Source organism: Rhincodon typus, chromosome 18 (genome assembly GCF_021869965.1).
Source record: "Rhincodon typus isolate 14 chromosome 18, sRhiTyp1.1, whole genome shotgun sequence".
NCBI classification, from domain to species: Eukaryota; Metazoa; Chordata; class Chondrichthyes; order Orectolobiformes; family Rhincodontidae; genus Rhincodon; species Rhincodon typus.
Genome location: NC_063349.1, coordinates 25,652,415 through 25,667,780, shown reverse-complemented (window position 1 = coordinate 25,667,780; position 15,366 = coordinate 25,652,415). Strand labels below are relative to the sequence as shown.

At 40.4% G+C, this 15,366-nt stretch overlaps 1 protein-coding gene across 1 annotated transcript in view; it reads left to right on the top strand.

Annotated features, from left to right (window-relative positions):
- Positions 1-13,593, top strand: part of LOC109923082 (low-density lipoprotein receptor-related protein 6-like) — a 90,672-nt gene extending 77,079 nt beyond the window's left edge. The window contains exon 4 of the mRNA XM_048607896.1: positions 13,536-13,593. Coding sequence (XP_048463853.1) covers positions 13,536-13,593 — 58 coding nt within the window. The remainder of the gene's footprint in view (positions 1-13,535) is intronic.
- The last annotated feature ends 1,773 nt before the right edge of the window (positions 13,594-15,366 follow it).

Genomic DNA, 15,366 nt, shown 5'->3' with positions numbered 1-15,366 from the left:
TCAGTTCTGAGGAAAGGTCACCGGACCCGAAATGTTAACTCTGTTTTTTCCTTCACAGATGCTGCCAGACCTGCTGGGCTTTTCCAGCAACTTTGTTTTTGCTCCTGATTTACAGCATCCGCAGTTCTTTCGGTTTTTATGTAGCTGTATGATGTAACTGTAAGGCATTGAAATTAATCAAATGGGAAGCCCTAGGCCATGTACCTGTTTGCAACATGTTTTAGAATGATCAAGTAATGTATCTGGCTAAAATAGTGCTTTTTAATTGATGGAAGTGACTTGACTCTCATGGCTAGTTGTTCCATAGACCTGTCCTCTCATAATGAGTGCTGAATCCAAGATCAAAGTTGGAGTTTGGGATAACTTACATTTGTTTTCAAGTATATTTCTGTTTAAATACTAATTTTCTATATATCAAGGAAGATTCCCTTCAAATCCTGTGGTATGTTTTCCATAATTGTGCAAGCTGACTACTTTGGATGGAGCCACATGGAAATGATGCGGATCTTTTCCAAAATGGAATGGTTGTGGCTAACTTTAGCGCTCATCTGGCATCTGAAAGTTATTTTGTGCATATGTATTCATATGGTTTGAGGAAGTCTCATTCTGCCATTTTGCTTTTTGGTCTTTAGTAGCTCAGTGAAGGTGATCTTCCATTTCCATTGCATTTTCATGATTCATCTTGAGATTTGAAGTTTGAAATTAGTTAGAGCTGTATGTTTATGAAGTTAAAAAGTGAAGGTCTTTCAAATGTCTTGAAGTAAAAAGAAATACCTTTAGTTTAATAATTTTGGAATAAATGCTTTTTCTTAGCCTTATTTCATGTATGCATATGCTAAAAACAAGTTTTAATAGGAAACATAGATGCAGTCTTCAACTGCAGCAATCGCTATAGTGTTACTGCTCTTGCGTTTACTTTTTTGCCCAACATCCAAACTCTGCGTTTCTGGGTCTAAGTGCTGGTGCCATAGGCTCCAGGAACATGCAGCATACCTTCTAAACTTGCTGAATCCTTATGTTATAGAATTATTGTGAGAAGCTATGTCATTTCCCTTTTTGCAACACTAACTGCTGTATTTATGCGTGTAACTATATTTAAAGGTCTCAAAACCTCCATTGATTCCTCTTTACCAGCGCTTTCCGATCTGTATTCATTATAACATAATCTGAAATCAAAGGCAGACAAGGAAATGTAAAAAATGTCTTTCATGACTCTTGGATGACGCTTGATGTATTGCAACTGATGAAGGACTTTTGAGGTGCTATCATGTTTGTGTTGCAGCCAAATTTAACAGTATATTGAAAAAAAGTGTTGATTTGTGAGCTTGCATAAGCAAGATCTGAATTTATTACATTTTTAAAAAATCTTCTATTTGCTGAAATGGCAGCCACTTCTGAATGATCTGAAGACTTTGAAGTTTATTCATGAAGGAGTAACTATAAAAATAATCTAGTCCTGGTGATTTAAGTATTTAAACATATGCTGTGCTGAATGTCTTTTTGTAGGGTATATTTTTCCTTTTAACCAGCAACCCACATCCTCAGTCAGAAACATCTTAACAGTTATTTTAAGGGTTTGGAATGGGGAAGAGTGGTGAATCAGAGAACAGGATAGTTACATGCTCTATTGGTACAGTGATAGCTCGGAAGGTTTTCTCAGATGTTCACTTTGTGAGCGTTATGATCTCAGCAGACCCAAGACTAAATGTCACATAGACAAGGACCTGCAATTGCCAGAAGAGGAAGCCTACTCACAGACATTGTATACAATACAACGAAACAGAAGCATAGGATTACAAAGGGATTCTTAACTATTTTCAAGTAAATAATGAAGTATAAACTAAAATCAAAAAATGCCTGAAATGCTCAGCAATACGGACAGCATCTGTTGAAAAATAAGTAAAGTCTCAAGTTGATGAACATGAAGCTATAATTAGGAGCAGAAGTCATTTAGTTCCTTGGGTTCAGCCCCTCTGCCATTTGTTAAGATCATGTCTGATTTGATTGTGACTTAGACTCTACTTTGCTAGCAACCCCCATACTCTGACTCCCTGTTGATCAAGAGTGTATCTAACTCTGGCTTAAAAATTCAATGACCCTGTCTCCATTGCTGTTTGAGAGAGGGAATTCCACAAATTAATGGCCCTCAGAATTTTTTTTCTCATCTCTACTTTGTGTAGGAGATCATTTATTTTTAAACTGTGTTCCCTAGTTCTAATCTGTAAGGAAAAACATTCTTTCATCATCCACCATCTAAAGTGCCCTGAGAATATTGGTATGTTTCAATAAGGTTCTCTTTCATTCACCTAAACTCCAGTAAATACTTGTAGAACAAGTCTGATAAAAGAATACCTACCCAATCCAAGGAATCAGTTAGGTGATCCTCCTCTAACTGCTTCTAATGCAATTATATCCTTTTTTTAAAAATAAGGATGTCAGAACTATACACACAGTTTCAGCTGTGGTCATTGCCATGTACCTGTCACCACCTCAGCGCAACCACAGGCTGCCATGAGGTTGAAAAGTCCATTGGAAAGCTGAGAACCAGCAAGGCTGCAGGTGTAGATAGAATCTTCACTGAAATATGGCCGTGAAGAACTTTTAGTACAATTACATGGCCTTTTCTCCTCCTCTGGAAAGAGGAGATTGTCAGCAGATCTGAGATGCTTTAGTTATGACCATTTTCAAGAAAGGTGGTGAGACCAAATGGAGGTCTTAAAATGCACAAAGGTGGATAAATCCCTGGGACCTGATCAAGTGTATCCCAGGACACTGCAGGAAGCTAGGGAAGAAATTATGGGGCCCCTAGCAGCGATATTTGTATCATTGATAGCCACAGGTGAGGTGCCAGAAGACTGCGGGGTGGTTGATATGCCATTATTTAAGAGAGGCTGCAAGGAAAAGTGAGGGAACTAGATACTAGTGAGCCAGCCGTCAGTGGTGGACAAGTTGTTGGAGGGGATTCTCTGATGGGATCTGCATACCTTTTGGAAAGGCAAGCACTGATTAGGGATAGTGTGGTAGAGGGTTATTCTTCAGACTGGAGGCCTATGACCATTAGTGTTCTGCAAGAATCAGTGTTGGTTCTACCATTGTTAATCATTTATATAAATGATTTGGATAAGAGTATGGGAGGCACGTTCTTAAGTTTGCAGATGATATAAAAATTGATGGTATAGTGGACACTGAAGAAGGTTATCTCCAAATACAATGAGATCTTGATCTGGGCCACTGGGCCTAGGAATGGCAGATGGAGTTTAATGTAGATAGTTGTGAGGTTTTGCATTTTGGTAAGACAAACCAGGGCAGGACTTGTACAGTTAATGGTAGGGACTTGAGGAATGTTGTTGAACAGAGACCTAGGGGTGCAGGTGCAAAGCTCCTTGAAAGTGGAGCTACAGGTAGACAGGATGGTGAAGAAAGTATTTGGCATGCTTGCCTTCATCGGTCAGAGCATTGAGTACATGGGTCATCATGTTACACACTGCTGCTACTGAATCTCGGTGGTGAGGGAATGGATGCTTGTGGGTGTTCTACCAATCTAGTGGGCTGCTTTGTCCTGGATGGTGTCAAGCCTCCTCTTGGAGCTGCACGCATCCAGGCAAGTGGGGAGTATTCTATCACACTCCTGACTTGTGCCTTATAGGTGGTGGGCAGGCTTTGGGGAGTCAGGAGGTGAGTTACTTGCTGCATTATTCCTAGTCTCTGACCTGCTCATGTAGCCACTTTATTTATATGTTGAGTCCTGTTGAGTTTCTTGTCAGTTATAATCCCCCAGGATGTTGTTAGTGGGGGATTCATTGCATGTCAAGCAGTGATGGTTAGATTCTTCCTTGTATCGGGTGGTTATTTCCTGACACTTGTATGGTGCATTTGTTACCTGTTACCTGTCACCTGTCAGCCCAAGCCTGGATATTGTCCAGATATTTTTGCATTTCAACATGGACTGCTTGTGTATCTGAGGAGTCACGAGTGGTGCTGACCTCTGTGCAGTCCTTGGTGAACATCCCACTTCTGACTTATGATAGAGAGAAGGTTGCTGATGAAGCAGCTGAAGATGGTTGGGCCTAGGGCACTATTCTAAGAACCCCTTCAGAGATGCCCTGGAGCTGTGATGACTTACCTCCAGCAACCACGACATCTTCCTGTGTGTCGGCCAAGACTCCAACCTGTGGAGAATTTGCCCCCTAATTCCCATTGATTCCAGTTTTGCTTTAGTCACTTTAGAACCCATAACTCTGGCCACAAGAGAGTCCTCCTCATCTCAAGCAATTGTCTAAGCAGAAAGAATTATGACAGTAGTAACATTTTCCTACTTTAATACTCATCTGTCTTTGCAATTTAAAAAAATTAATTCCATCCATTCATTTTGCTAATGATTTGCTATACTTGCACACTAACGTTTACGATTCATGTATCAAAATTCTCATCACTCTGTACTTCAGAATTTTGAATCCCTACCTTAATTCAGATAGTATGTTGCTGTTCTGTTTGTCCTGCTAAAGTGAATAAGTTCACATTTACCCACATTATTAACCAAATTTATGCCTGCTCACTTGTAACCAATCTGGAATGAAGATTGCTTATAATTCTGTTGTCAAAATTCTGTGTAACCTTTTGAGCATTGCCAGCACTTTCTGTTTTTGTTTCGGGTGGTGGGAAGGTTCAGTTTAATATGTACCAAGTATTTGGATTAGGTTTTTAATTGTCTATCTTTTCCTGGTAATTATTAAATGCAGCAAGACTCTCTGAATTTTTCAATTTAAATGGATACTTTCAATTGGTTACATGCACGGGAGAATTGCCCTTCAGAATCTTCAGTTTCGTGGGCCGTCCATGGAGCCTGCTACGTCAGTGATTCTTCGGGCTCCCAATGTAGAACTCCCATCTATATTACAGAAAAAAGTATCTGGACATTCGAAAATCCAGGCCATTATTTGTATGCTAAGAGTTTATTGGGATTTAGCAGTGTCAATCTTAGTTAGTTAACTCATCGTGTCACAAATTAGTTATGCAAAAATTTACAAAATAATGTTGCATCATAGTCTGGTAGATTTTGTTGACCAGCCAGTGTGAAAAGGCTGACTAGCATAGCAGTAAGTTGTACAGACTAGGAGGTTCCAGGTTTGAACTCCACTCTGCTCTGAGCTGGTTTACTTGAGACAAAGCAGCAATTGTATTACAGGGAGCTGGAGAACCTCTGGTCGAATAAAAGGTTAAAATCGGTTAGAATTTTGACCTTTTAGTTGCTATTTCAATGGTGTTGTAAATTCCAAGTATATTAATGTTTACTTAGGGCAGAATCTGAGCAGATAGTGATTCTATCCATCAATGATCAGCCTGCTAGCATACTCTCCCTTTGCTCACAGGTAAAGAATGATCATTTAGATAAAACTAGTTGGCAGGCAACGTCTATGAGATTGTTGTGGATTGCTGCTTTTGGAGTGGGGGTGTGCGCGGGGAGGAGGGGGTTGGTGGTAGATGGAAATTTTTGGTGTAAAATGAAAGCGTAATATCACGACCCATAATTTTCTGAAACAATATTACTGGCAAATAATCGTGAAGTATACATCGGTCTTCCTACTGAGTTATGGTGACATTTTCTGAAAATCTCAATCTTTACTAGAGGATGAAAACTGGTTGACATTGCAAAGAATGGAGGCCTGACATTAGCAGTAACGTTTGACCTTTTTTTTCATCTCTTATTTATGTTGGGGTGGGGGGTGTGGGGGAAGAGGAAGAAGTTACGGGCCATCATAGTATTATTTATGCACATCGGTGAAGCACTGCAATAGTAGTTTTTCAATTCTTTATGCAAATTATTCTGGTTTCTTAAAGTTGTGGACAAACAGATTTTGGTAAAGAAATAACTGTCAGTGGCATGACTTTGAACTTTTCATCTAAAATTTTAGGTGCAAAGTCTGTTCATTCAGCACTTTTCATAAATATATACAGCTGTACATTTGCAGAATGTTCATAAATATATCAACAAGCAGCAGAGGCTGTGAATGGTGAACATGCAGAATTTGGCATGATATCAAAAGATTCAAGTGTAACAAAAAACAACAGGTGTGAATCACTTGTGCCCTAATTTTCTACTCTGAAAATGATATTGCAGCATTGTTTCTTTTTTATGTTTTTAAACGAAATTTTGTATCATATGTGCACTAAAATTAGTTGGTTTCTGATCAGTATTAAAGAAGGCAAGTGAATCACTTCAGTCTGAAAATGTGAATTCTAATAAAAGTTGCTTTATTTCCCCCTTTTTTGAAGCTGCATAACGCCTGGTAATTGGGGTGGGGTGTGGAAAGGGACCTGATAGAATTGTGACGAGTTGTCTGTATGACAGCACACAAAACACAGATGTACATCTGGACGTAGTTGGAATGTTTCCAAGGCTGGAGCCATTTCTGAAGGATAAACCGCACGCCGTGTGCTGCAGCTAGTTCTTAATGCCTGCTGCATCTTTGTTTTTGCTTTAGTGACAAGCAGTAATTTAAGCAAAACTTTTCTTAATGTGTACACTTTGAAGTATTTGTTTTATGGATTCGGTTGATCTCTGCATCACAGAGCTGCAGAGAGGGCGAGGAGGGAAATTTAGTCAAATTTCTATCCAGTTGACTCCTGGAAAATGTGAAGGTGACAAGAAAGTTGGAACCAGCTGTGAAGCCATCAATATTTAAATGCCTTGCTGTCTATATTGAGGCTCACATGAGCGATGACCATTTAGGTGAGATGATTGCATGCAGGCACATGTAGAGCTGTCCTCACTTAAGATACAGCACCTTCAAGAGTGGGGAGGGGAAAAAATCGACAAAATAAGGGAGGAAAATATTATGAAACCTCAAATCTCCTCTTGAAGTAAATTTCCTTTGCAAGAGTTGTCACACACAAAAAAGACATCCACTGCAATTATGCCCAAGTCAAGAGAAGAAAATATCACAAACAATTGACTGTGCTCTGCCTAAACTACCAAATCAGTAACTTGCAGCCAAGAAAGCATTTAATAATTTCATTTTTGCTATCAATGAAATTTAAAGCCATGAGTTGGAAGTAACCTATTGGTATGAATAGGAAATTAATTCTAAAGTAGGAGATGTCTATGAATAATGGACATCTGCTCAAATTGGCAGGATTTGATTAATCATGTCCCTAGGGATCCATAGAGGGGCCTTTACTTGTCACTGTTTGCATATGATTTGTAAAAGGAATAGAGAACCATATACTTAAGTTTGCTGACTTCATTGCTGGTTGATGCATTAAGTTGTGTAAACTGGTGCAGCAATTTAGAAAGAGAAATTGATAGACTCAATGAAAGGACAGACCTGGTAGATGGGGTTCAATATGGGAAAGTGTAAATCAGTCGATTTTTGATCCGAGAAAGAAAATTCAGAGTATTTTCTAAATTGTGAGAATCCAGGAACCTAGATGAACAGAGACACATAGGGATCTAACAATAGCATTCACTGAAAACGAGTGAAGGTACAAGACAATAATTAAGTGGTGAAACTTTGGTCTTTATTTCAGCATTTTGATGTGTTGTAGTCTGACCATAGCCCATTTAGAATATGGTGCCCGGTACTGGCACTGCACCACAGGAAGAATGCATTGGCCATAGAGAAGTACAATGCAGATTCATTAGCACAATGCCAAGCTAAAAGGTTCAGTTTTGAGGACCACTTGGATGGACTAGGTTTATACTTCCTTGAATATAAAAGATTATGGGGTAATCTAATTATGATGCTTGATATGACCCAAAGGAGGAGTTTGGGTAGGTAGGTAGAAACTATTAGTGATGTTGCATGAGTCCATGCATGTGTGAAGCCAGAAGGTATCTATTCACAGTGTATTGGAAATTGGGAACATTCGTGGAACTAAGGAGCACGCGCTCCACAAACAGAGTCTAGGTCAACTGAAAATTTTAAAATTGAGTGATGGGACCTTTGTAGGACAAAAATATTAAATGGTATGGCGGTGAATTGGATCAGCCATGATTTAGTCAAATGGAGAAACATAATCTAGAGCTAACTCTTATTCTTGTGCTCCTGCAGTTTGAAGGTAAATTAAAAACACCAGAAAATTGTTTAGAAATAAAGGGAGAGTTTCACATTCTTAATTAAAGACCAGTTTTTTGTTTTTTTTTTGAAAAGTTGGGATGTATGCATTACTAGTTGGGTCAGCAATTATTGTCCATCCCTAGTTACCCTTGAGGAGATGGGGTTGAGCTGCCACCTTAAACTGTTGCAGTTTCATGTGCTGTTGCTGTTAGGGAGTTCCAGCATTTTGACTTGGCAGTGCTGCAGGATTGGTGATCTATTTCCAAATCAGGGCACTAGTTTGGAGGGGATCTTGCATGTAATGGTAATCTCATCTGTATGCTGCTCTTGTCCTTCTAAATGGAAGTGGTTGTGGGTTAGGAATATGCTGTCAAGACGCTTTCCTGAATTGATTCAGTACATCTTGTAGATGCTGCTATTGAGGATCAATGTTGGAGGGTTGGATGTTTGTGGATATGGTAACAATCAAGCAGACTGTTTTATACTAAATGGTGTTGAGCTTCTTTACTGTTGGAGCTGCATCCATCCAGGCAAGTGGGGAATATTTCATCACATTCCTGATTTAATTTGATTCATTATTGCCACAGGTACAGATACAGCGAAAAGTATCGTATTACATGCTAACCAGACAAATCATACCTTACATAAGTACATCAGGTTAGTAGAACAGAATGCAGAATATAGTGTTGCAGCTGTAGACAGCGATCAACTCTCTCACACGAGAGATCTGTTCATAAGTCTTATAACAGCAGGAAGAAGCTGTTCTTAAATCTGGTTTGTGTTTTCAAACTCTTGTATCTTCTGCCTGATGAAAAAGGGTCGAAGAGTATAACCAGAGTCGGTGGTGGGTGGTGGTCTTTGATTATGTCAGCTGAGGCATCGCAAAGTGTAGATGGAGTCAATGGAGGGAAGGCTGGTTTTTTTTTTTTGGAGAGGGACTGGGCTGTGTTCATAGCTCTAACTTCTTGCTGTCTTGGGCAGAGCAGTTAACATACCAAGCATGCTGCATCTGGATAGGATGCTTTCAATGGTTCATCTATAAAAATTGATGAGAGTCATTGTGGACATGTTGAATTTCCTTAGCCTTCTGAGGAAGTAGAGGCGTTGGTGTGTTTTCTCGACTGTAGCATTGTGGATAGACCAGAATAGATTGTTGGTGATATTTACTCCCAGGAACGTGAAGATCTCGACCACCTCCACTTCAGCACCATTGATTACAGACAAGGGCATGTCCTCTACTCTGCTTCCTGAAGTCGACGACCAGCTGCTTCGTTTTGCTGACATTAGGGGAGAAATTGTTATGTTACGTCATGCCACTAAGCTGACTTGTGCCGTGTAGATGGTGGACAGGCTCTGGAGAATCGGGAGGTGAGTTACACACTGCAGGATTCCTAACCTCTGACCTGCTCCTGTAGCTACAGTATATATGGCTAGTCCAGTGGAGTTTCTGGTCAGTGGTAGCCCCCGGGATATTGATAGTGGGGGTCTCTGTGATGGTTAAAGCATTGAATGTAAAGGGGTGATGTTTAGATTCTCTCCTGTTGCACATGGTTATTTCCTGACACTTGTGTGGCACAGATGTTGATTGCTACTGATTAGCTGAAACCTGGATATTGTCTAGGTTTTACTGCATGGGCTGTTTCAACATCTAAGGAGTTCTGTTGATGCTGAACATTGTGTAATCATTGAACATACCCACTTCCGACTTTATGACAGAGGGAAGGTCATTGAAGAAGCAGCTGAGGTAGTTGGGCTCAGTACATGGTACTGGCACCTGGGTGCTCTCATGGTACAGTGGTAATGACCCTTCCTCTGAGCCAAGAGACCTAAATTCAAGACCAGCCTGCTTTCAAGTAATAACATCTCCTTAACAATAAAGGGGGCCAATAAAGCAAAACGTACTTTGCTGGCATATTAAAGGAGCTTGAGCTCTGAGGGCAAAGAAAACGTGGCCTAGGGCAAAGAATGGTGTTCCCACTGCTAACAGTGGATTTGTACATCAGCGTTAATGCTGTGTGTTGTTTCCAAAAGTTACATTTTTCTGCGTCACTACTTCTAGATCATTGCGATTCTCTTAGTTTACTTATCTTTTAGACCACTTTGCACAATACCTAAGAAATTCAGTGAAGTACAGTGCATCTTTGTTATAAAACCAATCGTTCAAAAGCATTAAAAATGGTTGCAGCTTGTGAATGGCAAAATATGAAGGCTTTCTGGTGCTAAATGCCCAAAATAGCCAACTTATTTAATGGTTTGTGTTGCTTTTGTAATTGACTTCAGTGGATCATTTAAATGATTGGTGCCATTTTAACTAATATAGGCAGATGCCTTGAAATCCACGGATGGTACAAGTTGTGGGAATTGAACCATCAACAATGTGTCTTGTTTCCAGAGGGAGTATTGCCACTTTATCTCTCTCATACCACTGCCACAGGAGTTGGGACTCCACTGTGACAAGGCTGCTGTAATATAAATGCGGTTTGAATTTTAAGTATTTTGTGTACTATGTTTCTGGTGGATTGTGTCCGATGTATAACTTTAAAATGCTGCTTCCTCGTCTCCGCCTCCCTACATCTGACTGTCTGTCATGCCCGCTTGCTGTTTTTTTTTCTCGTGCTCTTGTTGTCTCCCACTCTCCATTTTTCTCTCTCGCACTCTCTCTGTCTGGCTTGCTGTCATGCTATTGCTCTCTGTCCCATGTGCTCTCCCTCTCACTTTCCCTCTCTACCTCCTGTCTCCTCTCTCTCACACTCACACTCGCTCTCATGCTGTTGCCCTCTCTCTGTCCGGTCTCCCCCTCCAGCTGTTTGCTTCGTCTCTCTCCCCGCTCACTGTATGTCTGTATGTTGCCACTGTCACCACCGCTCCCCCGCCCCATCCAGTAAATGCTTCCCTGTATTGTAGCTTTCCCACTGTGTCACATGGGAGTGTTTTCTAGCTTTATTTATAGTGTAAGCCAAAGTGATTAACATTAACATAAACCATCACATACCCTGGTGCCCAGTTTCTCAAATATCTTACTGAAATATATTCATCCTCTGACATGGTGGGGCCATGCCAGTCAAATTCACACTTCTCTCCTGTGACCACTGCATGAAGCAGATGATGTGGTTTAGCTGAAGCAGCTTATCAATTATATTTTGGTTTGTTCCCTGAAGCAAATAACCCTTATTAATAAGTCAGGATGTGGGTTGATACAAGCAGATTTGCAACCCTTTGCCTCAGGAAGCGTCTGTGTTAATAAGCCGAGCTGTGCATTATCTTGGGAATATGTCTGACCAAATTTTTTCACTTTGTTCAGAATTATTTTGGCAAACGTCACTGCAGAATATCCATCAAAAATCTGCACAGTCAGAATGGGTCTGTGCATCATTGCTTTGAAACTGAATATAAATGTGGGTGGATCTACAATGTTTCACAAAATAAACAAGGCCTCTTGCCCTTCCTCATTTCGTTTTCGTGAACTAGGTTTATTTGGAGGCATTGCTGACCTTCCAGAAATTGCAACATTATACAATATGACTTTGGAAACTTGCAAACAGGGCATTTAGGTGTGAATTTAACAGAGAAAACAGAGAAATATTCTGTACAATTTTAATAAATAAAGTCTTTCCTTTATTTCATGAAAAGTTAACTTTTGTGTGTTTTATTAGTTAATTAAATAGTCTTTAGCTGCTAGATGAATATATTCGTTTCATTTGATTATACATTAAGTTTTGATATCATTCATTTACTTTATGTCCCAGCTTTGGCTGATGGTATATTTCTGTCAGATATAGAAACAGAAAAAATAGGAGCAGGATTAGGCCAATCAATCCCTTGAGCCTGCTGTACCATTTAGTGTGATCATGGCTTATCATCCAACACAGTACCCTATTCCTGCTTTCTCCCCATTTTCTTTGATTCCTCTTACCCTAAAAACTATAGCTCGTTGTTAAAAACATTCAATATTTTGGCCTCAACTAATTACTATGGCAGAAAATTCCAGACTTTGTCTGGGTGAAGAAATTTCTCCTCACCTTGGTCCTAAATTGCCTACTCCATATGCTTAGACTGTGACTCCTGGTTCCAAGTTCCTGGTCATCAGGAGCATCCTTCCTCCAATTTTCCTGTCTGCTCCTATCAGGACTTGTTAGGTTTTTGAGATTCCCGCCTCTCATTCTTCAATACTTCCGTGAATGTAATCCGAGCTGATCTGGTCTTTCTTCATATGTCAAGAGCTGCCACCTCTGGAATCAGTCTGGTAAAGCTTTGGTGCACTCCCTTCATAGCCTGAACATCCTTCCTCAGATAAAAAGACCAAAACTGTACATAGTATTCCAGATGTGGTATTCAAGGCTCTGTACAATGGCAGCAAGCTATCCCTGCGCCTGGACACAAATCATTTTTCTGCAAAGGCCAATATACCATTTGCTTGTTTTCACTGCTTGCTGTACCTGCATGCTTACTGTCAGAGATTGGTGTACAAGGACACCCAGATCTCATTGCACCTCCTCTCGATTTGTTGGCATTCAGATAATTTGCTTTCTTGTTTTTGCTAGCAAAGTAGATAACCTCACATTTTTCCACTTTATACTTTGTTTGCCAGGTATTTGTCCATTCACTCAACTTGTCCAAATCGCACTGAAGTATCTCTGTATCCTCCTCACAGTTCATCTCCCATCCAGCTTTCTGCCGTCATCTGCAAATTTGGAGATATTACATTTAGTTCTATGATCTAAATCATTAATAGTTATCTGGAAAAGTTAGGGTACAAGCATCGAACCCTGCGTTAGCCAGTAGTCACTGGCTGCCACTTTTTTTTGGGGGGAGGGCTCCTTTATATTCCGATTCTTTGTTTCTTGTCTGCTAACCAGTTCTCTCTCTACATCATTACACTACCCACTAGTCCCACGTGCCTCAATTCTACAATCTAATATCATCTGTGGGCCTTATCAAAAGCCTTCTGGAAGTCCAAGTAAACCTCATCTACTGGATCTCCTCTATCAAGTCTACTAGTTATATCCCCTCAAAATTCTCATAGATATGTTCAGTATGATTTCCCTTTTGAAAATCCGTGCTGACTCTGTCAGATCCCATCACGGTTTCCAAGAGCTCTGCAATTAAATCTTAAATAATGAACACTAGCATTTTCCCTACTGCTGATGTCAGACTAACCTGTGTATAATTCCCTGTTTTCTCTCTATCTTCTTTTATTAATAGTGTGGATAAATTAGTTATACTCCAATCCATAGGGCAATAGAATCTGGAAAGATAATCACCAGTGCATCTGCCATTTCTAGGGCCATGTCATTAACGATTCTGGGTGATTAGATTATCTGGGAATTTATTGGCCTTTAATCCCATCAATTTCCAAACACCATTTTGCATGCTTTCTGCAAGCTTACTCTCATAATCTATTTTCCCCTCTTTAATCAATCCCTTCATCATCCTCCCTTGCTGAAACCATTTTGTAATCCTTTTTTTCCCTTTTTCTAGTCTTCATGCTTGCTCACGTGTGGTATCTGAAATTGGACACAGTTCCAGCTGTGGCTGAACTAGTGCATAAAAGTTCGTAACTTCCTTGCCTTTGTACTGCATGCAAACAATATCAATTAGGAGCAGGAGTAGGCCATATGACCCCTCTAACTTACTCAGCCATTCAGTAAGATCGCACCGAATCTGATTGTGGCCTCAACTCTGCATTCCTACATCTATCTCTGCCTGAATCATTCGGAATGCCCCCATTTTCACTGCTCTGAGGACGAGAGGTTCAAAGACTCACGATATTCTGAGAGAGAAAAAAATCCTCTCCATCTCCACCTTAAATGGGAGATCCCTTATTTTTAAACTCTGTTTCCAGCTGTCATCTCTCCACATGCAGAAACATCCTTTTACCATCCAACCTGTTAAATCTACTTGGGATTTTCTGTTTCGGTAAGATCATCTCTCATTCTTCTAAACTCCAGTGGCTTCAGGCCCAGTCAGTCCACTCTTTCCTCATAAAGCAGACTGCTAGCTTCTTCTGACCAGCCTGCCACTACTGCTGTAGTATGAGAAATGTTTGTCCTTTGGACCCTTGAAGAGGATTCGAATAATTTTACTCCAGGGCAAGACCAGGGTGTGATGATGCAAGGAATTTGAGCTGATGTGACTAGGATGGCAGGAAACTGCTATAAGACCTTCCTTGCATTAGATGTGTTTTGAGGCATTTCACCATTCCTTGAACAATTGTAGAAAAACAGCATAAGAATACACTATCAGCCAGGGTGTTGCAGCTCAATCCAACCAATTTTCAGTGCCATGAGTTTTGGGAAAAATAACTTGAGGTGAAGCACAAAAAAACACTTGCCGTACTTTTAGAATCTAGTCTTTTTTACATATTGTGTATGCAAAACTACAATGTTATATGATATTACTGTCACCACTTTATTTTGAGGCATATTACATTCAACCCCTTGTTCAAAGGGAAACTGACAAACGTTTTTGAGTTTGGCCTTTCCTCCCCGCACTCCCTTGCTATGTGTAGAATTGCAGATATCAAACCCAGTCTCCACTGTGATGCGGTAGTATAATTGAAGTAGTACTGACCTTCAGTTTAGGTTCTACCAGGGCCATTCAACTCCCAACGTCATTATGGACAAACAAGCAGAATTCCAGAGGTCAAGTGAGAGTACCTTGACGTAAGCAGCATTTGACCAAGTACGGTATTTAGGAGCCAGAGCAAACTGGAATTGAGGGGCAAATTCTCCACTAGTTGCAGTCATGCTCAGCTCAGTGGGAGATGGATGTGTTACTGAAAGTGAATCATCTGATCTCCAAGATATCTCTCCTAGCATGCCTCGAAGACTTAGGCTCAAACATGTTCAGCTGTTTTGTTAATGACCTCCCCTCAATCATAAGGTTAGAAGTAGAAATGTTCCCTAATGATTGCACCAATATTCTGCACCATTTATTGTTCAAAATGATCAGAGGTATAGATAGAGTAGACAGCCAGAGACTTTTTCCTAGGGTGGAGGTAGCTTTTACGAGGGGACATAGTTTTAAAGTGAAAGGAGGTAGCTATCGGGGAGACGTCAGAGGTAGGTTCTTTACTCAGAGTGGTAGGGGCGTGGAATGCATTGCCAGAGAGGGTAGTGGAGTCAGCCTCATTAGGGGCATTTAAGCGGCTGTTAGATACACATATGGATGATAGTATAAGGTAGCGGTGGAGGTTAGATAGACCTTAGGTTTCGGGTAAAAGTTCGGCACAACATTGTGGGCCGAAGGGCCTGTGCTGTACTGTTCCACGTTCCACGTTCCACGTTCCACGTTCCACGTTCCACGTTCC